The 24146-nt window shown below is 33.8% G+C and overlaps 1 protein-coding gene across 12 annotated transcripts in view; it reads left to right on the top strand.

Moving 5' to 3' along the window:
- The window catches only part of LOC136031416 (glutamate-gated chloride channel-like), a 237077-nt gene that overhangs the window by 154311 nt on the left and 58620 nt on the right, over positions 1-24146 (top strand). For all 12 annotated transcript variants that reach the window (XM_065710976.1, XM_065710972.1, XM_065710979.1 and 9 more), the window contains one exon: positions 4335-4488. In XM_065710976.1, the coding sequence (XP_065567048.1) occupies positions 4335-4488 (154 nt within the window). The remainder of the gene's footprint in view (positions 1-4334; positions 4489-24146) is intronic.

Consider the following 24146-nt stretch of genomic DNA (forward strand, 5'->3'; position numbering starts at 1 on the left):
AATGAATAGTTTTAATTATTGAAGAAATCAATTTTATTCATTGAAGAGGAGTTTTGCACTGGCAAATGCACTTATATGCACTTTATGCACTTATATGCACTTATATGCACTTATATTGCACTGACAAATGCACTCTCTATGCACTTCAAAGGAATATGTTTAGAATAAAGAAACTATTAATTGAACTTCAGTGCATATCAGCCAGGCGGCATTAGATTGATGTTATAAAATATAATAGCATTAATTTTGAGACCTTTTGTTAATCTCTTTTTTCCTTAATGTTATAAGGATAAAAGAGAAATTGCTTAAAATATTCATTGCTTTCAGTAAACTACGAATGACACTTGTGCTATAATAAGGGTGCAAGGGGGGCGACTTCCCAGTTGATATATCTAGTAATCTTTGTTCGTTTTGAGTTTGAACATCAGTTTTATTTTTGGTACATTATAGGTGCATTATTCGTTTAACTTTTTTATGAAGTCTAATATCTGTTTCTTTTAACTATTTGTTCATTGTTTCTTAAATTTCTGGTCTTTTTTTCTCTGCTTAAGACCTAGCTTCGCTCTTTACTTTTGTTGAAAGAATTTCTTTTTTATTTTAGTCTCTGTTTGTTTTTAATTCATTTTATTTTAAATGAATAATAAAAATGAAAGGGAAATAATTTTAAAAATGTCTTGAAGGTAATGATTGAGTAATTAGGAAGCCCTAATTGAATGAGCAATTAGTATTGAGCTTTCATTAAGGTCCCAAATTTAAAAAAAACTGATTCTATGCAAAAAAAAATAAATTTCCGAATATATACTTTTTTTAGTTGCCTTGTAAGCAAATGGTAAGTTGATAAAATCTTTTAGTATTTTTTGAAGTTTATATTTTGGGACACTTTTACCCCACGAAGTACTTTAACATTCCTTTTTTCACTGCATTGTTACAGTCGTCGAAACACATTAAACTGACTAAATTAATTCCTATTTAAATATTAAATCCTAAATTAATTCCTTAATAAAGATTAAATCCTAAATTAATTCTTCATCAGTCCAAGTGCTAGCAACAAGTAGAATAATACGGAATTTTTTTTTATACAAGACAGTGGAACGCAACTTTAAATGAATATTTTGACCCTATATACAAGGGCAATATCCTTAGCAAGAACTGTCATTAAAATACAATCTTTAAAACTAAAATATTCAAAGCATATTTTTGATAATCCTAGCCATAAAATGCTTTTTAAAGTAACTTCCTTTATTAGCAATGATTTAGGCATAAAACAGGTTGTTCAAGAAGCAATTGAAATTAAAATCAAAATAAGTAGGGATACTCCTTTAAATAGGGATATGGGGTAATACTCACTTAATACCTTATATACAAAATTAATTAAAAATGGTGTATCTTATTATATTAAAAAATCCAGTAAACAATTCCACTCAGCCTGTTACAGATAGACCTTCTAGGCTGGCTGCCAAAAAAGCAAGATGGACTTTAAGTGCTTGTTTGTAGTTGTTTTTTATTCTATTTGAATGAATTGTGTTTTTACTTAGCTCGATAGGCCAGTCCTAGTTGAACTTTTGTGAAGTAATGATGATTTGGCTGTTTTGAAAATACTTTAGTTTTAAAGATTGTATTTTAAATTTGATTTCTTTTTTTCTTCATTTTTTTTTTGCTGAGGATGAATACTCACTTAATACCTTATACACAAAATTAATTAAAAATGGTGTATCTTATTATATTAAAAAACCAGTAAACAATTCCACTCAACCTGTTACAGATAGACCTTCTAGGTTGGCTGCCAAAAAGCAAGATGAACTTTAAGCGCTTGTTTGTAGTTGTTTTTTATTCTATTTGAATGAATTGTGTTTTTATTTAGCTCGATAGACCAGTCCTGGTTGAACTTTCGTGAAGTAATGATGATTTGGCTGTTTTGAAAATACTTTAGTTTTAAAGATTGTATTTTAAATGTGATTTCTTTAAATTCGTTTTTTCTTCATTTGTTTTGCTAAGGATGGCCCTTGGATGTAACATTGAAATATTCATTTAAAGTTGCGTCCGACTGTCTTATATAAAAAAATTCTCTAATGTTCTAGTTGTTCTTTATGATGGAAAGGCAGTGTGGTCTTTGTCCCTATTCAGTCCAAGTGAATAGGACTGAAATATTGTCTTTAAACGGTCACTATAAGCTTATAATTGCTAATATATTTATAATATATTATAAGCTTATATATATATATATATATATATATATATATATATATATATATATATATATATATATATATATATATATATATATATATATATATATATAATATATATATATATATATATATATATATATATATATATATATATATATATATATATATATATATATATATATATATAATAATTGCTTTGTATCAAAATATTACAATTTCCATTCTCCTTTCAAAATAAAACACAGCTTTTGCATAAAACTTATAAAATAATCAAAATCGTCGTTAATGTTAAGAAGAACCATTTTGATCGGAAGCATTTGGAGAAAAAGGGTGTAAAGGAGGAGGGAGGGGCTGGCTACCCTCTGATGACTTTGTGATTCTTAAAAAGGGCATTAGAACTTTTGACTTCTATTTGAAAAAGCCCCCTACAAAGTTTACACGACCATCCTTTCCATAAGAACCTTATATGTTAACATGGACAACTAGCATATCTTATACCCCGTGCCACGAGAGCTGGGATGATAATTAAACATGTAACCACAGTTTTTACCTTCGTATGATTCTAAACAAAATGGCTACCAAATATTTTTTGTTGGAAGCATTTGGGAGGGAAATACATGAGAGGGGGGGGGGTGCTGGTTACCCTCCGATTACTTTTGACTGTTAAAAAGGGCCGAAGTTTATATGACCCCCTTCAATAAAAATCTTATATATCGAAAATGGGTAACTTGCATAACTTAGAGCCCTTGCCTTGGGGGCTGCTAGCGTTGTTGTCAATGCAGAACCCATTGTTATTTGACCTTTGTGCTATTTTTAAAAAATGGCTACCTTAAAATTTTAATCGGATGCATTTGGGAAAAAAGGGTGTGGGTGGGGCTTTTTGCCCTCAGATCACTTCTGACTCTTAAAATGGAACTAAAACTTTCAGTTTCCAATCGATTGATTCTCTTCAAAAGTTTATACAACCATCCCTTCCATAAAAACCTTATATGCCCCTGGGGCACAATTTACAACCCTTGCCCCCTGGCTTTGGGGGATTTTCTCAACCCCGGAGGACTTGTTAATGATCTTTAGACTATTTTGAACAAACTGGCTATCTAAAATTCAACGAGATAGATAGATTTGGGGAAGAGAGGGTGTGGGGGAGGAGGAGAGGGCACTAGAGTTTTCGATTTGCTGTCGAATGAGCCACCTCCACAGTTCGTATGATCAGTAAAAACCTTCCGCAAAACATACAAAACATTCCACAGTTCCCTTCCATAAAAACCTTGTATGTTAATAATGGACAACTAATATAACTTTTATTCCTTTCCCTGGGGGCTGTGGGCTGGGGTTGACAACCCAAAAGTGTAGTTACTGAACCTTTCGTGATAAACCTTTTAATCATTATGGGTGTGTTTGGGGAATTATGGGCGTGGGGAGCCTGGTTACCCTCCAATCAATTTTGACTCTTCAAAAGTTCGCTAGAACTTTCAATTTTCTTTCGAATGAAATCCTTCCAAAGTTCCTATGACAACTTCTTCTATATGAAGTGCCTTGGTGAAAAAAAACAAAATCAATAAATAGATAATACATCATACCCACTTCACTCTTTACTCGGGCGGATTTAAGATTTAAGAAGATTTAATGATAGATTTAAGAAAAATTTTGTTTGATGTTGCATAGTTTAGATTTTTTTAATTGATTCAACATTTGGTTAAGAGTCAAAGGCTTGCAGGAATCATACATCAGGCATTTTGTTTCCTTCCCTTGGTTGTTGTTGCGAGCAAGTAATTAAATCGTCCACTTTAGTTTGTTTTAGTTTGTTTCAGTTGTTTCAGTTGTTTCAGTTGTTACAGTTGTTTCAGTTTCATTCGTTTCACTCCAGTTTGTTTTAATTTTCATATTCTTCTAATAATTTACCAACTTTTAGGGCTTTGACGAAGTTATAAATACCTTCCCCCTCCCTTTGCAGCCTCAACCACAATAAATGGTGGTTACCATTTACCATTTTGACTGCAAAAACGGATTTATAAACATTTATTCCTCCTACTTTATACATCAAAACTTGACTTATATTCATAAATTCCTATATACTGACAGTTATTGATTGATTATGCTTGCTAGTGGCTTATCCTCATTGATAAATGATACCTGTTTTTTTAGGAAAAATAAGATACTTGACCCTAGTCGACAGTTCAAAAGTATGGATGCCTGATTTATTTTTCTCCAATGAAAAGGAAGGACATTTCCATAATATTATTATGCCGAATCTTTATGTTCGCATCTTTCCTGATGGAGGCGTACTCTATTCAATTCGGTAAGTAGAGATTCGCTTTTAAAATCAAAAATCAAAAGAAAAAACTTACATTCAGATTGCCAAGCTTCGTTGCGTCGTTACTGAAAACTTAAAAGAACAGCAGAAACTTACGCAGGTAATTGAGGGTTAGGATATGTTACCCCCCCCCCCCCCAAAAAAAAAAATTATTATTTAGTTCATTATGATTTTGTAAAATTGCTGGTATCCTCCTTACAGTTTACCTTTTTTGGTAGTTTTTTTTCGAAGTTTTAAGTGAATTGTAAAACAAAATTAAAAAACAGTGGGTCCTCCAAGACAAACTGTCACTTATGCATCTAAAAGGCTGCTAATAAATTTATTAGAAAATTTCACTCCTGAAGGATTCAAAGATCTTTACTGCTTACTTAAATTAATTTGGTTTGTGGACTGTCTGGGTATTTTGATATCATAGACAGCGCAATATCGTTGCCTAAATAAAAAGCGATGTGGGCACAATGTATTATTTGTTATTATTTTTTTTAGATCAGGAAACTTCGTATCGAAGGAGTTATCCCAAAAACTTTAAAAAGGGCTCATTTGATGGGAAATTGACATGGATAGTGCCCTGTTTAATATTAAAAAGTGATTGGAGGGCAACCAGCCCCCCTCCCACATCCACTATTTTCACACATCCAATCTAAACTTTGAGATGACATTTTTTTCAACATAGTAAAAAGGTCCGGACATTATGTCTTTGAGGATGACAACCCCCCACAGTTCTCAGGGTAAGGGCTGTAAGTTTTGCCCTGGGGGTAGATAAAGTTTATATAGGAAGGCTGGTCATGTGAACTTCGGAGGGGATAAATTGGATGTGTAATCAGAAGTTCTAATGACCTTTTTAAGATTCAAAGTGATCAGAGTTTGGAAGATCCCCCCCCCTACAACTCGTATTTTCCCAAAATGTATCTAATAGAAATTTTGCGACGGTAATTTGTTGTCGTACAAAATTTGAATACAGCTCATTCGATTGCAAATGGAAAGGGCTAGTGCCCTTTCTAATAGTTGAAAGTGGTTGGAGGGCAACCATCCCTCCTCCCACGCCCGCCATTTCCCCGAACACATCCAATTAAAATTTTGAGCCATCTTGTTCAGCGTAGTTAAAAGGCCCGGAAATTTAGTTTTTGTTGAAGACAACCCCTCACAGCCCTTAGGGAAGTGTTACCCTCGTTAGTTACCCTCGGGGAATATAAAGTATTTATAGAAAGGGTGATATTATGAACTTTGGTGGGGGCTCATTGGATTGGTGATCAGTAGTTCTAGTGCCCTTTTCAAGATGCAGAGTAATCGGAGGGCAGATAAACCCCCGCATCTCTTATTTTCCTGAAATGTGTCTGATAAAAATTTTGAGATAGCTATTTGTTGTCGTAGAAAATTCGAAAAAGGTTCATTTGATTGTAAATTGAAAGGACTAGTACCCCTTTTAATAGTCAAAAGTGATTGGAGGGCAAAAGCTCCCGTCCGACAACCATCAATTCCCAAAACACATCCAATCAAAATTTTAATAGAACTATTTTGCTCAGCATTGTTGAAAGGTCAAGTAATTATGTCGTTGGGGAAGTCAACCTTCCCACACTCCTCAGGTAAAGGGTTGTAAGTTAGGCAATTTGTTCACTATATATAGATAGTATATGTTATCAAGAAAGGTATGCATGTTTGAACTTTACTTTCCAAAAACACGAAGGACATTCAGGTGAGCCTTTCAGAAAATGTTGAAGGAAGTTTTTGAACTAAATCAGAACACGAATGTGTCTACGGATTGTCAAAAGGGTATAACACACTAATAGCTGAGTATATTAATTTGGGAAATTCAGGAGGTGGTAAGGGAGATGATCAAAAAGGCAATATTTGCAAGCTACCAATACAACTACAACTACCATCACTACTACTACCACACTAATCCATTTACAGCATTCAGGGGAAATTTGAACAGAATCAAAAGATGCTATGTACATGAACATTGCCAAAATAGCTTATCTCAAGAACTGATTTGGGTATCAAGTTGGAATTTTGAGAGGATGCTTAAAGAGTAAGATCATGTCGCCAAAAGGCAATATATACACATTACTGCTAATTCTCCTGTTATTTTTACATTTACTATTACAACTACTACTACTTCTATTGCAACTACTTGTAAGGCTAAGAGCATTGAGATGAAAATTTCAAGAAGTATACGAACATGGAGGTTGTTAAAAGGACACATAAGCTATGTCATAGCAATGGCTATCGCATTAAGTTGAAAAATCCAGGACTTGATGAGAGGGATGTTCTACTGACCAAAAGGCAATATGTCAATACTATTGCTGCTAGTTGTCGTAACGCTTTTCAATAATATTACTAGTAATGCCAATACTACTACTGTGACTACTATTACAACTATGCCTAAGGGTATAAAGATTAAATTATCAAGAAATTTTGAGGGGGTATTGTGAACTGAATCACAACACGCTGCATGTATGCAAGTTGTCAAAAGGGTGTAACAACAATATCTTAGGAACATTTAGGTAAGTGAAGTTGAAACTAAAAGGGCTTGTTGTGAGGATGTTGAACTAACCAAAAGAAAATATTTGCATCCTAATGCGACAGCTTCTGCTCATACTACTACCACTGTTATCATTATCACTACTTCTATTACTACTGCCACTAAAGCTTAGACTACTTTTATATTCTATATATTAATATATATTAATTCTACTTTACTTTATAATTTTTTTTTTATATACTATATACTTTATAATTTATAATTTGTATATACTATATACAAATATATTAATTCTACTGCTACTACTACTACTAATGCCATAAAAACTGCGGGTATTAAGGCAAACAATTTGGGATATATAGAAACTGTTATAAACTAATTCGAAACGCACCGTATGCACAAAGGTTGTCAAGTGGACACAACAGAATTGATTCAGGAATGGTTAATGGCATTAATCTAAAAATTTCAGCATTTGTTGAAGCAACCAAAGATGCTATTTGCATACTGCTACTAATGCAGCTACAACTATTACTACTACACAAGCTAAGGGTTTTAAGGTTAAGCATTTAAGGAATATTAAGGCAGATGTTTAACTAAATCAAAACAAACTATGGGCATGTGAAAAAGCAATGCCTGACGAATGGCTTATATTATCAATTTAGACCTTTAAGGGTAAGTTGTGGGGGATTTTAAACTAGGCACTAGGCACTATGTGTATACTTTTAATACTACCACTAAAATTACTGTAACTAATGACACTAATGGTATAAGGTGAAACTTTTTGGTAATTTTTAGGAGGAGTTTTAATTAAAGGAAAAAATTGTGTGCATGCAGGTTTTCAAAAGGGTATTTAAGCAATATCATATGCAACACCACTCTATAATAGCTATATTGAAACTTTATATGTTTCAATTTTCACTTGCTGTATATTTTATATAGCTATTATTGAAACTTTTAAAGGATTCAAATGAAACGTTCTGCTGCCCTATACAATCACGAGCTCTGTCTCTCCGTGGTGACCCAGTGTATTTTATTTGTTATGCGTATTATATCAATAAATTGAACTTGAACTTGAAAACTGAACTATTAAAGAGTAAAAAGAGCTTGGAGGGCAAGCAGCCCTTCTCTCAAGCCCATTCATTTTCCAAACACATCCAGTCAAGATTTTGAGACTGCCATTTTATTCAGCATAGTAGAACGGTCCAGCAAACTATGTCCTCGGGGATATTGGGCATGTCCATCCCCCCCTCCCACAATTATTAAATTGGCCATTATACTTTAAATCTAAATGTTGCTTTAAACTAAATCAGAAGACATTGTGTTTATCATTGCCAATAAGACACCTCAGCAATATGTGTTGAGAACGACTGGGGGTATTAAGTTGAAACTTTTGGGGCTACTACTATCACTACTTCTACTGTTAGGCTTATAAAAACTTTATACCGTTTATCATATAATAAAAAAAATAAACAAAAATAAATAAAAAAAGTTCCTTCAATGGTATAGTAATGAGTAAAAATACTTTTGAGTTTATTGTTTTGTTGAGTGTTGGCCGCTCGCTCGGTAAACTATTGGTTATTGACACCCCTTTTACCAGGGTGAAATTGAAATGACATGCATGTCTAATCTGATTGTCTGTCTAGTTTGATGTGAGTACAATCCGAATCGATATTTTACTATATATTTCTTGGTGTGTAATTTTTAGGTGCAATGTCATTCTTCTCGAGGTTTGGCTTTTGTCACTTAGACTTGTCTTGATATCCTGAGACATATCTGGATTCTTCTTCTAACAGCAAAAATTTGGTTGACACATCTCCTCCACCTTCTAAATCCACACTGTCTTTTTCTTAAAACCTTACGTAAATCCTCTCTTAGTCTTATAATTATCATCAATTTAAATAATTTGCTTCTGTCAAAAATCAAGCTAATACCTTAGTAATCCCCAAACTTACTCTTATTGCTTTTCTTACGAAGGGTTTTATTAAATTATCTAAAAATTACTATGAATTTCAACGTTTTCAAAAATCTTATTCATAACTTCTTCTTAAGAGACACTACTTTGCAAGGTTACCCTGCAGCGCTGTGTGCAGTCACGGTTCTGTTTAAGCAAACTCTAAAGCTGCACAGTGATGCCACAATGAGGCCCAGCAATTAGTCTTAGGCTTCTCGTAAATGGACAGAAAAAAGAGCCAATGACAGAGAGGAGACGTCAAAGTATCTCTTGACACAGGAACAGTTTCAGCTTTTTTACAGTCAGCTTATCTTCCTTAGGGAATTTCCAAGGCTTGCGGGTATAAATAGATTCTTTGTAGGTATTTTAAAGTCTGTTTTCTTTGTGTCAATATAGTCATTTTCCAAGTTGTTATACCTCTAAAATGAACAGTATTCCACAGAACACTTTTAACAGAAGAAAGGCTTCGGGTAAAAACCGTAGAGTTGTTCTAGAGGCTCTTTTCCTATCGATTAATGCTTCGCCATCGTCACCAAGACTTAAAATTCGTAAAAGCCTTCATGAGGGCATCGTCCGATGTCAATTCTATCAGCCTGTAGAAAAGGAACAGACTTTTCTTTTGAAGATGGCATCATCTCCTTGAGAAGCCTCCATTAACTTATTGCAGAAGTTTTTTTTTTGGTGGGAGGGGGGGTAAAATGTTTTCTTGTAATAAATATAGGACTGGCGAATCGAACAAGCAGCTTCATTACACGCTTTTAAAAATCATACTTGATCTTCTTAGCTGGTAGACAACATTTGCCAAAGGCTCACTCTGATAAAACTTTTTACAATTGATCCTGAATGAAAGTTTTTTTGATGATATATGTATTCTCTTAGACGGTATGTGGTATTTCTTAGAATCTGGTGTATCTGTAGATACACCTCTATGGCCTTCTAAGGATCATCCATGAAGTAAGTTTTTTGATTCTTTGAAATGAGTGTACTCCAGAAGGCGTTTTAATCTCTTCTTCATTACTTATAGACAACTTATTCATTGTTGATTGGTGGAGGGGTGCAAAACTCATTCATGGCGATCGTATGGAGCCAATGGTCGTAAAATGATTGTGTAGAAGCTCTTTCAAATCTAAACTTTCTGATTTTGAAGCAATATTAATTAATAGAAGTAGTAATGATAAGGGATTGAATTCGGATACAATGATTGATAAGGTAAAAGAAAGGTTATACCAGCATGGAATACAGCAGTGGTAAGCTCGAAAGGAGGCCTTGGGTTCTTTGATTCTGTATATACGGTGAAAGACACGTGGGAGAAGAAGTTTATTTTAAGTTGGGGTTGAAAGGAGAAGAAACAAAATGGATTTTGAATTTAAGGGGAGGGTTGATTGATATTGGGGAAAGAGAGAGGAGTCATAGGGTCATAGGGGTCATATGGGTCATAGGGTCATTTAGGGGTCATAGTGTTAACCCACTCCCTTTTTCGATGTGTGAGGAAGATGAAAAGGATAGTTTTCATTTTTTGGGGAATTGTAAGGAATTGGTGGATCTGAAAAAATAGTGGTTTTCGTTAATGTTGACAGATAGAAGGTGGGTGGAAGGGATTGTAGGATTACGAGTTAAAAGGACGTTAAGTAATCTGGCTAAGTATGTTGATGAAGGGCATCGTGAAAGACGTATCTCCTTATAAATAATTTTGTGAAGATTAATATAAAAGTACGTTTTTGCTTTAAATTTATTTGCGTCTTTTGTTGGTTTGGTTATGTTTATGTCCTGTTTTTTTCTATTATCGGACTTTTTTTTTAAATTCATACATACATACATTCATAAGATTGATTGGATGTCAACTCGAGAATAAGGTAGAGACGTGGCTTTACTCAAAATTGAAGGTTTTCAAAGTCAAACAGCAATTTCCCGGGTCGGATAACCGTACAACGTGACAAGCTGAATGTTCATCAAAGAGCTGAAAGTAGGCGAAACAAGCAGAAATTATAAAGAGAATCAAGCTGGATGTCTCGTGATGGTAGAGGCTTCAAAAAGTAGCTGAATGCAACTAATATTAAACAAACAAAACAAGTTTTTTCAACTGAAAGTAAGGAGCGACATTAAAACTTAAAACGAACAGAAATTACTTCGTATATGAAAGGGGCTGCTTCCTCACCAAAGCCCCACTCTTTACGCTAAAGTTTGACACTTTCTCTCAACTCTTCTTTTTAAAACAGTAAAAAACTTCAGCGTAAAGAGTGGGGCGTTGATGAGGAAGCAGCCCCTTTCATATACATAGTAATTTCTGTTCGTTTTAAGTTTTAATGTCGCTCCTTACTTTCAGTTGAAAAAACTTGTTTTTTTTATTTAATTTCTGAACGTTTTTGAATCAATGCATGTTTTGTTGGCTCTCAGCAGAGGAATAATTAAAGCGAAATTTGCATTTTTTTTTTTTTTTTTTGCTAAATGGCTTTCTCATAGTTCTGATCGAATGATTTTGAGAAAAAAGAGCGGGGGAGGAAGCCTAGTTGCCCTCCAATTTTCTGGTTAATTAAAAAGGCAACTAGAACTTTAAATTTTTTACGAATCTTTTTATTAGTAAAAGATATACGTAACTTAGAAATTAGCTTACGTAAAGAACTTTTTATTCTCATGTTTTTATTACATGTATGAGAGGGTTCGCCCCCTCTTCAGTACCTCTCTCTTTACACTAAATCTTAAATTTTGAACCAATTCATTAAGAATGACCCCTGAATCACAAAAGCCGTAATAAATAGTTGACATTACTAAAAATGCTTTAGTGTAAAGAGCGAGGTATTAGGAGGAGGTGAGCCCCTCATATGGGTAATAATTTTTGTTCGTTTTATGTTTTACTGCTGCTCCTTACGTCCAGTTGAAAAAAACTTTTTCATATTTATTTTTTCATTGTTTTTTTTAATAATGCAAGTAAATCCTGCGCTCCCTTCATGAAAATTTTCTTCCCCCATGACAAATTTCTCGATGGAAAATTTTCCCAGCATATCCCCCTCTTCTCCACCCCTCCCCTCAGCAAAGAAATCCTCCTGAAAACGCCTCTACACTTCCCAATAACCATTAGTATATGTTAGCACTGGTCAAAGTTTGTAACTTGTAGCCCCTCCCACGAGGGCTGTGGGGGAGTAAGTCATCCCAAAGACATAGTTATAAGGTTTTTCGACTACGCTGAATAAAATGGCTATCTCAGAATTTTGATCTGTTCACTTTGGGAAATTAATTAGCGTGGGAAGGGGCCTAGGTGCCCTCCAATTTTTTGGTTACTTAAAAAGGGAACTAGAAATTTTCATTTCCGTTACAATGAGCCCTCTAGCAGCATTCCAGAACAACTGGGCTGATACGATTACCCCAGGAAAAAAAAAACAAAACAAAAAAACAAACAAACAAACAAATAAACACGCATCCGTGATCTGCCTTCTGGCAAAAAATACAAAATTCCACATTTTTGTAGATAAGAGCTTGAAAATTCTACAGTAGGGTTCTCTGATACGCTGAATCTGATGGTTCTTTTTTTTGGGGGATGTTTCCCCCTATTTTCTAAAATAACATAAATTTTCTCAGGCTCGTAACTTTTGATAGGTAAGACAGAATTTGATTAAACTTATATATTTAAAATCAGCATTAAAAATCGATTCTTTTGATGTAGCTATTGGTATCAACATTCCATATTTTAGAGTTTTGGTTACTATTGAGCTGGGTCGCTCCTTACTACAGTTCGTTACCACGAACTGTTTGAAAGATAAGGGAGATATCTATTTACATTGTATCTTTCCTTTAAGGCAATATGTGCTAGAATATTTCGGAAGGAATTTCCGTCGTATTTGTAAATTGTTCAGAGTAACGTGAACTTTTTATTCACATGAATTTATTTTCATTGTATGCTGCCACTCAAACTATATATAATGAGATATATACATATTTGTAAGATTCAAACCAGACTAAGATAACTATATTCCCATTGAATTTGCTGTTTTTAGTATCTTCAAGTCCAATCTCACCTGTGTTACATTTAGCAATCCTGCCTTTTATTTTTTTCGTCATTCTATCCCAGATAATGAAAACTCCAAGTCTTTTGAAAATTTTACCCCTTAGCTAAGTTTGTATTGTAACCTGTTTACTTTTTGTTAGTTTTTATTTTCTCAAATTATTCAGTTCCTCTTTCCGACTTACTTTTTCCAATTTCTCCCTTTCTTCACCTCTCTTTCCATAAATATGAGAGGTAAAATTTGTTATAAGTCAATTTCGTTCTCTCTCTCTCTCCCTCTCTCTCTCTTCTTCTTCTTCTTCTTCTGATTCGTCTTCTTCTTCTCGCCCCTCTCCCTCTCTCTCTCTAACCAATTTTATTATGCTTTTCCTCTTTTGGGAGCTATCATAACGTCAATCCGCACTATTTGTAAAAAAAAAAATGATAATTCAATTCTTTTTCTCTTTCTTTTTCTCCATCTTTATGATTCCTTCTCTGTTTAGAGAACTATCACATCTTCGACCTTTATTACCTGTAAGTAAAAGATTATTGATTACTAAGTATGCTTAGCTATGCTATTAATTAGGGACGTATTATTGTTATTACATAAAAAAACTAGTTTTTTTAACTGAACGTAAGGAGCGACATTAAAACTTAAAACGAACAGAAATTACTCCGTATATGAAATGGGTTGTCCCCTCCGCAATCCCTCGCTCTTTACGCTACAAGCTTTTAATTGTTTTAAAAAGCAGAATTGTGGCAAAGAGTCAAACTTTAGCGTAAAGAGCGTGGGATTGCGGAGGGGACAACCCATTTCATATACGAAGCAATTTCTGTTCGTTTTAAGTTTTAATGTCACTCCTTACTTTCAGTTTAAAAAAAATAGTTTTTTTAATGTAATTTCTGAACGTTTTTGAATTAATGCATGTTTGATTTTGGCTCTCCACACATAAATTATTAAAATGAAATTTGCATATTAATTCCTTTTTTGGCTAAATGATTTTCTCTTAGTTTTGATCAGACGATTTGGGAAATAAGGGATGGGGAAGGAGGCCTAGTTGCCATGCAATTTTTCGGTTACATAAAAAGGCAACTATAAATTTTAATTTTTAACGAATTTTTTTTTTATTTTTTAAAAATATACGTAACTTAAGAATTAACTTACGTAACAAACTTTTATGTTCTTTAATTTTTATTATGTATATGAGGGGATTTGTACCATCGTTAATACCACGTGCTTTACACTAAATCTTAAGTTTTGTCCCAATTCTTTAAGAATGACCCCTGAATCAGAAAGGCCGTAGAATAAATATTTGAAATTACTAAAAATAATATAGCATAAAGAGCGAGGTATTTATCTGCTCCTAAATACCTCTCTCTTTATGCTAAAGTATTTTTAAAACCCCTCATATGCGTAATAATCTCTGTTCGTTTTAAGTTTCAATGCTACTCTTTACTTTCAATTGAAAAAACTTTTCCATGTTTATTTTTTCATTTTTTTTTTTTTATAGTAATTTTAGAAAATCCTGCGCCCTTTTCATTAAATTTCTGTTCCCCCATGACATATTTCTCCAAGGGAGGATCCTCCCACATAGCCCCCTCCCCTCAACCCCACCCCCAAACCCAAAAATAAATCCCCTGAAAACGACTGTACACTTCCCAATAACCATTATTATATTTAAACATTGGTCAAAGTTTGTAACTTGCATCCCCTCCCCCCGGGGACTGTGGGGGAGTAAGTCATTTCCAAAGACATAGTTACTATAGTTTTTGACTATGCGGAGCAAAATGGCTATCTCAAAATTTTTATCTGTTGACTTTGGGAAAAAATGAGCGTGGGAGGGGGCCTTGGTGCCCTCCAATTTTTTTGGTCACTTAAAAAGGGCACTAGAACTTTTTATTTCCGTTAGAATGAGCCCTCTTGCAACACTCTAGGACCACTTGGTCGATACGATGACCCCTGGGAAAAAAAAACAAATAAACACGCACCCGTGATTTGTCTTCTGGCAAAAAATACGAAATTCCACATTTTTGTAGATAGGAGCTTAAAAATTTCACTATAGGGTTCTCTAATACGCCGAATGCGATGGTGTGATTTTCGTTATGACCTTTAGGGGGAGTTTTCCCCTATTTTCTAAAATAAGGCAAATGTTTTGAGGCTCGTAAGTTTTGATGACAAAGACTAAATTTGATGAAACTTATATATTTAAAATAAGCATGAAAATCTGATTCTTTTGATGTGTATTTCAGCATCAAAATTCCGTTTTTAGAGTTTCGTTTACTATTGAGCCTGGTCGCTCCTTACTACAGTTCGTTACCACTGTTTGATCACGACTACGGGTGAAAAAATTTTGGCCGAAAAAAGGGCTGAATGGAATTGGACCGAAATTCTAGACCAGCTAATCAATTAAGATATACAAAAAAGTTTAAAATTTTGGTGTAACAATTTTTGTCCAAACGGTGTCGTATGGTGACAGATACTTTCTTATGGCATTTTAACGGTGTCTAATCAAACAGTTCGTGGTAACGAACTGTAGTAAGGAGCGACCCGGCTCAACAGTAACCAAAACTCTAAAAAATTGAATTTTGATATCAATAGCTACATCAAAAGAATCGCATTTTAATCCTGATTTTAAATATATAAGTTTCATCAAGTTTAGTCTTACCCATCAAAAGTTACGAGCCTGAGAGAATTTGCCTTATTTAAGAAAATAGGGGAAAATATCCCCTAAAAGTCGTAGGAAAAAGTTTGGAGGGAAAAAGTCCCCTCCGCAATCCCTCGCTCTTTACGCTAAAGTTTGACTCTTTGCCACAATTCTACTTTTTAAAACAATTAAAAGCTTTAGCGTAAAGAGCGAGGGATTGCGGAGGGGACAACCCATTTCATATACGGAGTAATTTCTGTTCGTTTTAAGTTTTAATGTCGCTCCTTACTTTCAGCTAAAAAAATTAGTTTTTTTTATTTAATTAAAATAAAAGCTTCTAATATACGCTACAAGCTTAAAAGCTTATACAAACCTGCTGAAAATTGCTAAATAGTAAACACTAGTAAAAATTCATGGAATAGGTACTCCCCATCTAGCACTGTCCGCAACACGGATTAAGAGCAACACATCGTAAAAATTTTCAAAAGGTCTTCCTTTTTCACCAGTGCAGTACATGGTTACGGCTTGAACAACGGTGTAGCCATTCAAGGTTTAAGCAGCCGTGCACATGTGCAACTACAGTTGTTAGAACAAAGGGACCAGTATTGGTTGCTTCAATCTCTCAGTAAGGTGATTTCCCTTCCTACAGATGGGGAACCGGAGCTTTAACTTTTACTTGGAAATTTAAATTGATTTGTTATTGAACCTTAAGAAACAGGGTTAGCTAAGAAACACTAGCTCTTTTATCTGTTTTTTCGCTTCTTTTTTTTCGATTTTTACTGTCAAAGACCAAACAAAATAAATTCCTTCTAGAAAACTTTCCTGATTTTGTCTTTTTTCTTAGTGTCTTTGATTCTTAGAATGTTAACATATCCATTTTATTTGTTTAACAAAATCCTCTCGGCTAAGAGAATAAATAGACACGGTTGTGGCATTTCGAAGGATATACTAGAATTACTCTCCGATTATCACTATACTAATACTAGAACTGTATTTCTTAGGCTAGAATTTTTAGACTATGATATAAGGTGATTCTCCTTCCTAGAGATAGGGAACTGGAGCTTCAACTTTTACTTGGGAACTTAAATCGATTTGTTATTGAACCGTAAGAAACAGGGTTCCTTGTCAATAACTGAAACCCGAAAAATCAAAACGTTGACAATAATATTGTGAATTAACTACCTATACTTCTGATTCCAAATACGTAAAACTCATTGAGTTTAGATTTATCCGTTACAAAATTTTTCTGAATAAACTAAGAAAAGTCTAAACTTCCTAAAAGTGGTACCATCTTAATAAGAATTTCATCGATTGAAATCAGGGTATTGGTGGCCCCAGGAGTAGATACGTTGAACATCTACAAAAACAGGAAATACTTTAGGGCTATCAAACAAAACAAACATTTATATAACTTCTCAGTTTCCAAGATCATTATGTAGCACGACAGCTCATTCGTTCCCAGGGCTGCATCCAGGATTGTTTTCGGGATGGGGAGGGAGAAGAAAAATTTCTATTCATTTTTGTTGCGTTTTTATGAGTCGGACAAACATTTTGGTGGGGGGGGGGTTCAAACACCCTAACCGCATCCCCTAAATACTGCCTTGTTCGTCCCCATGTAAACATTCTGTCTATGTAAGAACTGTGATATAATGAACTGTTTTGTAGATTGTTTATCCGGTACTGCTAAAAAATTTTTTGGAGGGGGATGTTAAAGGCCTAGTAAATTGTTAAGAACGACGTATTTCAAGTATTCATATGAGCTCATTCAGTTAATATGGATGGAGAGAATATATTTCTGAACTTGCTAAAATTTAAGGAAATGTATTTGAACTATGGACACAAAATGGACTTTGAGATAGCTCTTGTTACAGAAAAAGTAGTTAATAAGGTATACAATAGTTTTTAAACATCTACAAAAACATGAAATATTTTAGAGCTATCAAAAAAACATTCATATAATTTCCCAGTTTCCGAGGCCCTGTTGTAGCACGATAGCTCATTCGTTCCCAGGACTGCATCCAAAATTTGTTTTGGGGTGAGGGGGGGTGCAAAAAAATTAAAACACATAAAAAATTGTTTATATTCATCTTCGTTACGTTTTTACGAGTCGGACAAACATTCTGGTGGGGGGGGTGTTCAAACACCCTAACCCCATCCCCTAAATACTGCCTTGTTCGTCCCCATGCAAACATTCTGTCTATGTAACCTGTGATGTAATGAACTGTTTTGTAGATTGTTTATCCGGTGCTACTAAGATTTTTTTGGAGGGGGGAGTTAAAGGCCTAGTAAATTTTGATAAGAACGACGTATTTAAAGTATTCATATGAGCTCATTCAGTTAATATGGAGGGAGAGAATATATGTCTTAACTTGCTAAAATTTAAGAAAATGTATTTGGACTATGGACACAAAATGGGTTTTGAGATAGTTCTTGTTGAAGAAAAAGTAGTTAATAAGGGAGACAATAGTTTTTTAAACATCTACAAAAACATGAAATACTTTAGGACTATAAAAAAACATGCATATAGCTTCTCAGTTTCCGAGGCCCTGTTGTAGCACGCTTATTCGTACCCAGGGCTGCATCCAGAATTTGTTTTGGGGTGAGGGGGGAGAGGTGTGCCAAAAAATTTAAAACATAAAAAATAGTTTATATTCATTTTTGTTACGTTTTTACGAGTCGGACAAATATTTTGGTGGGGGGGGTTCAAACACCCTAACCCAGCCCCCTAAATACTGCCTTGTTCGTCTTCATCCAAACATGCTGTCCATGTATGAACTGCTGTGATATAATGAAATGTTTTGTAGATTGTTTCTCTAGTGCTACTAACATTTTTTTGGGGGGGAGATAAAGGCCTAGCAGTTTGTGATAAGGACGACATATTTAAAGTATCCATGAGAGCTCATTCTGTTAATAAGGAGGGAGAGAATATATTCCCTAACCTGCTAAAATTTATGAAATGTATTTGGACCATGGATACAAAATGGGTTTTGAGATAGTTCTTGTTTTTAGAAAAAAATAGTTAATGAGGAGACAAGAGCTTTTCAAACATCAGAGTATTGTCACAAAAAGCTTCAAATATTCAATGGAAGAGGTCATCGACTATTTGAACCTCTTTTTCATGGTAATATTCAGTCAGAGTAATTACTGGAATTGAAGCCCTCCCCCCTCTCCTTAAAAAGTTCAATTTCATACAATAACGCGCATTTAAGGTTTCTTTGGCTAAAAACACCTTTCCTGTTACTTCACCACCTTATACTATCTCGTAACTCATTCCAAGTCAAAATTGTAGTTTTATTATACCCTTTTCGGGGTGAAGCAGGAGCTTGATCAGTTATTATGGCTTCGGTCTGCTTGGTACTGCATTCAGCAGTTAGTTGCAGTAGTAGTAGTAGTTGTAGTAGTAGTAGTAGTATTAGTAGTAGTAGTAGTAGTAGTAGTAGTAGTAGTAGTAGTAGTAGTAGTAGTAGTAGTAGTAGTAGTAGTAGTAGTAGTAGTAGTAGTAGTAGTAGTAGTAGTAGTAGTAGTAGTAGTAGTAGTAGTAGTAGTAGTAGTAGTAGCAGTAGCAGTAGTAGTAGTAGTAGTAGTTGTAGTAGTGGTAGTAGTAGTAGTGGTAGTTTTAATGGTGGTAGCATTAGTAGTAGCATAAACCCCTTTTGTTAAAAAGCTTGAGGGATTTAGTAATTGCCTAAAAAAATTAGAATAGAGCACAGCAAACTTTGAGGTTTGAGCTCCAAGTCCTCTTGCTCCCCGTGAACATTTCTGCCAGCAACATATTCAAAACAACAAAGAAAATTTTCACTATTTTGAAGTTATAATAATTATTTGTTTTGCAAATCAAATTAAAAAAATTTGCAATATTTTTTTTCTAAATTAAAGCTTTGAATTTTCCAGCAATCAATTCTCTTTCAACATGAATATTTGGCAATCACTATTGAATTTACTATAAAGAAGAAAGACTGAACCGATCAATATCCTTTTAATCATCGTCTCATTTGAAAAATACTGAAAGAACTTCATCTCCCCCAGAGTCGATCTAAGCTAAAGATTCTCTTGAACTAACTCAGCTATTCTGACAAAAGAACCCCTGAAAGGAAAAGTTCAGTCGACCTGAAAGGTCCTTAGAACAAAGAAACAACTTCCTTCAGCATTTATTGTGACAAGCCTGTTAGACTTCTTCCTTATTGCCAAGTCAGCAGCCAGTTGCTTTTAGGACTTTCTCAAAGGAGTAGGGTTCTTTCTGTTTGCAGAGGCTGTTACCTTGTTACAGGACATTGATCATCGCTTAAAATCTATATCTGCTTTAGAAATCAATACTGAACAAAGCGATTTCTGTTCTTTCGTTAAACGAAATATTTTAATAATGTACTTCTGAAATTTGTGCACTTAACACTGGAAAGCCGTTAAGTTATTAAAACTGTTCTGGAAAAAAAATAGCAATTTTCATTCTAAGTCGAAAAGATATTGATTCGTATGCCGAATAGACCTTTTATTCAAAATCAAACAAGAAATCCGAATTGAAAAACCTAACTTGACAGAATATGATGTCTAATTTGCTTTTGCTTTTTCTTTTTTTTTTTCGGCGAGATGTCGAGATGACAAGATGTTAGTAGTTTGTTCTCCACCATTCAGTTTTTGGCATTCTTCTTTTTTCCTGAAGTGGTGTTGATTTTTTAATGATTCAGAGAGAGAAAAAACACTATAAATTATATTTTGTTTTTACTATAGCTCAAATGACAGTCTACCATTTCGAATGTTTGAAGGGATGATGACCCCTCTTGTTTTTTGAGAAATTTGTTTGTTTTTGTTTTGCATTCATTATCTATTTGAATTTTTTATATGTTTAGGTTTCATGAATTCATTAATTGTCGTTTCTATTAATATTTATTTTCACTTGAAAATTTGACTTTATTTCTGCTTTTTAAGATCTTAATATCACTCTTTAATTTTTCTTGAATGGATTTTACTTTAGAAATGTTCTTTAGAATTATGACATAAACAGGGTTATTCTTGTCAATTTTTCGTTTCCAAGAAATTATAAAAGATACTATCATCAGCAAAATCTTACAAGTGATAGTATCATAGTCGGCTGTTGCCTACGCTTTGCAGATATTTTTTACCTTTATGAAATATGCTCCCTCTCTGAAATTTAAATTTACATTTCTAAGAATTGGAATATCTAAGGGTACTTAATTTAGTAATAAGTAACTTACTCTCTGCGTTCCCTCTTATGCATTTCTTTTCATTACTTTCTCTTTCCCCTTTTCCTTCTAACTTTTTAATTCCGTTAGTTTCTTTCATAAATATCACTTCACTTGTCCTAAGTTTCTTTCTAATTTTTGTTGGAGTACATTGCTATCTTTAGGATTAAGGTGAGAATATTTCTTCAGTATATAACAATATTTTTCAAGAATTTATTCATGAATGAAGAAAAGTGCATTATAATGCTTTTCTTAGTTATTTTTAAATCTTAACATATGTATAAAATATCCACAGCAAAGTTCCTTTTTGCATCTCTTAAAATTCTTTCTTCTTTTTTTGTATTTTTTTTACTTTCGAGGCTCATTTCTGGATTCAATAAGTGCTTATATATTCCTTTCAACCCTCCCGCATTTATTCTTCTAACAAGGGCCTTTGGAACTAAAAGCCAAAGATTGGCTCCAAAGAAAGGAAACTGATTAGCATTAGGAAAGAATTAGAAAAAGTAATTTGGACAAAAGTCTCTACTTTCCCGGATGTGAGTCAAAATGGGGACAAAGGCTAGAGTCGAATAAAATCTAAATATCGCTTGGAAGGAATACTGATTGAAGTTGTACGAATGAATATATTGACGAAAGATTCGTTTTTCGGCAACTACATATAGCAAGAAATAGATCAGCAAATACAGTAAAATGGCTCCTCAAGATAGCTTTAATTAGCTAATAGGTGAGTTTTGGCGTCAAATTTTCATTGGATCCATTTTTCAGGGTGGTAGGCACATTTTCCAAGAAAAAAATTAATATTGTATGAAAATATCAAAAATTCCAAATAAATTATACAATTTGAGTTATCAAGCGTTGAGCCTATTTCAACTGTCAAATAATACAGCACATCACGTGCGAAAAACAGGTCTAATCAGTGACATATGCAAAAAAAAATTATTTTTATTTTATTATTTAGTATTTATCATTTTCCACGCAACATAAAAGCTTCATACTGCAATTACCGGGAATTACTTTTTTTTTATTTGATGACTTCCAGGTGTTTTTTTTTTTTTTCGTTTTTTTTTTTTTTTACTGTCTGAAAAGCAAAGGATATGAGTGACATAAGACAGTGAAATTTTACATTGAAGACACTAAAGAAATTACTTGGCTGAGAAAATTAGGAAAGCATAAAAGTATAATTAGTCAAGTTAAATAATTAGTCAATTCAATTCAGTTCAATAATATATACTTAAACAAAAAACACATAACTACTGTACGTAATCTTCCAGGAAAGCACAAAAAGTGCTTGGCTAGGGCAGAAATTTAACTAAAGAATAATTAATCAATCAACAAACAGAAACAACGACTCGACTGGATTTATCATAAAAGAGAAAAAAGGGGGGAGGGGTGACGAAGAGAAAAGAAAAGAAAAAAACATAAAAGAAAAGAAAAAGACCGAAAAGAGGAGGACCGCACGATATTCAAATCTAAACAGTATTTCTGTAATGACCCTTCACTGCTCGCTTGAAGGGATTAAATTCCAAATAGCTGGTCCAAAAAATCTAATTAAAAAAGAAGCTCTTTTTGTTGACGGTGTCTCATGGACAATGTCACATGAATTTCGCGTTTCGTAAGTATGTAAATCTTGATTTAGAGTGAATAGATTTTAAAATGATGATGGAAGGAGGTTGTTAAAATATTTAAAACAAAAACTGCGGTCTGAAAATCCCTAGTCTTTGACACATCAAATATTTTAGTAAGTTTAAAATGGAGGTTAATGTTATCTCAATGCTGAAGAGGTGATATAATTTCAATGGCCTTATTTTGGATGATATGGATTCTCTTATAACACGAGATGAAGCTACTTGCCTATATACAGCATCCATAAGACAATGGGGATGAAAAATAGAATAGTGAATCATTTTCAGGATTTTTTTTAGGGAAACAGAATTTAAGACGACGGATAACTCCAAGGGACCTTGAAAGTTTGTTACTAATTAATTTGGCATGTTCTTTCCACGAAATATTCTCATCAATAATAGATCCAAGATATCTACTGGTTTTTACTCTATTTATAATATTATTCTTTACTTTTAAACTGAGGTCTGTTTGGACCGGTCCGATTCCAGAAAATAAAATATAATTTGAAGTCAAGTTATTACTAGCTTATTAAATACTATCCTTGTCCTACATAAATTGGCAGGTCAATTATAGCCTTTAGCGTATCCAATCTCGTGTTAAAATCTAACCTCTTGAAACTGAAAAACATTTTCACTTTTGTTAAACATTCACTGACTTTTGAAAACAAAATTAACGGGTATCGAAGCTTTTGCTTGCCTGTGTTCAAACTGTAAGTTATTTCAATTGGTTAAGAAAAAGAAAACTAATGGGTTAACGTGGATCTTATCTACGAAAAAAATACGCCAATTTAATAAGAAATTGGGGTAACAAGGTTTTATATCCATCGATTTTTCATGTACATCCAATATAAAAAAAAAACTCCAATAAAAGGCATCTTTAGCCACATTTCTTCTTTAACTGCCTTTTGATCATTTAATCTTTTTGAAGAGGTAAACTGAATGTCCAATCTGGTTTATCCAAATCTTTTAGAGAAGTAACTAAAAGAAAAAGAAATAGAAAAGGACCTCTCTGTTAACAAAGATACTGTGGATGTTTTTATAAGCCCTATTTATGAAAATCAAGTGAAAAGAGACTCAATATACATTTATTCTCATTTTCAAAAGGATCAGTTAGTCAAGTAAAATAAATGAGACAATATACCCTTCCCCCACCCTGAAATACACACTTCCTTCACTTTGAGTTGAAAAAACTTGTTTTTATTTATTCAACTTTCTGATCATTTTTTAAACAATGGTGGGAAATCTGGCTCCCCTTCCATGGATAATTCCCTTCCCCCCCAAAAAAAAAAATTCCTAAATTAAAAGATCTCCAATCGGAATTGGTGGTGTAGAACTGAGGAAATCTATCAATATTCACAAGTTCCTGATATCGCAAAAACGTCAAAAGTCACCAGCAGCAAAACGCCCAAACGTCACCAAAACGTCAACACCAAAATGTCACCGAGCAAAAGTTCTGACCCCAGAGGCAATATTGCTCGATTGCTCTTCGAAACTCATGCAGTCCTCAAAAAGAATCAATTATAATTTTCAAAAGGATCAATTAGTAAAGTAAAATAAATCTACTGCTACAACAACTTATTGCAGGACCAAGTTGTCTGAGAACAGCACAGATAAGTACGCAACTGCTCCATACCAATCTATTCAAAGACTCCCTCTTTACACCTTCCCTCGAAGTTCCAATTTCTATTAAATTCTTCCTAAAGACCTCATCCAAACCCGTTCGGGAACCACTTTCTTTTTGTTTGGTACTCGGTAGTTGGCCGAAAAGG

This window comes from Artemia franciscana, chromosome 9 (assembly GCF_032884065.1).
Source record: "Artemia franciscana chromosome 9, ASM3288406v1, whole genome shotgun sequence".
NCBI lineage: Eukaryota > Metazoa > Arthropoda > Branchiopoda > Anostraca > Artemiidae > Artemia > Artemia franciscana.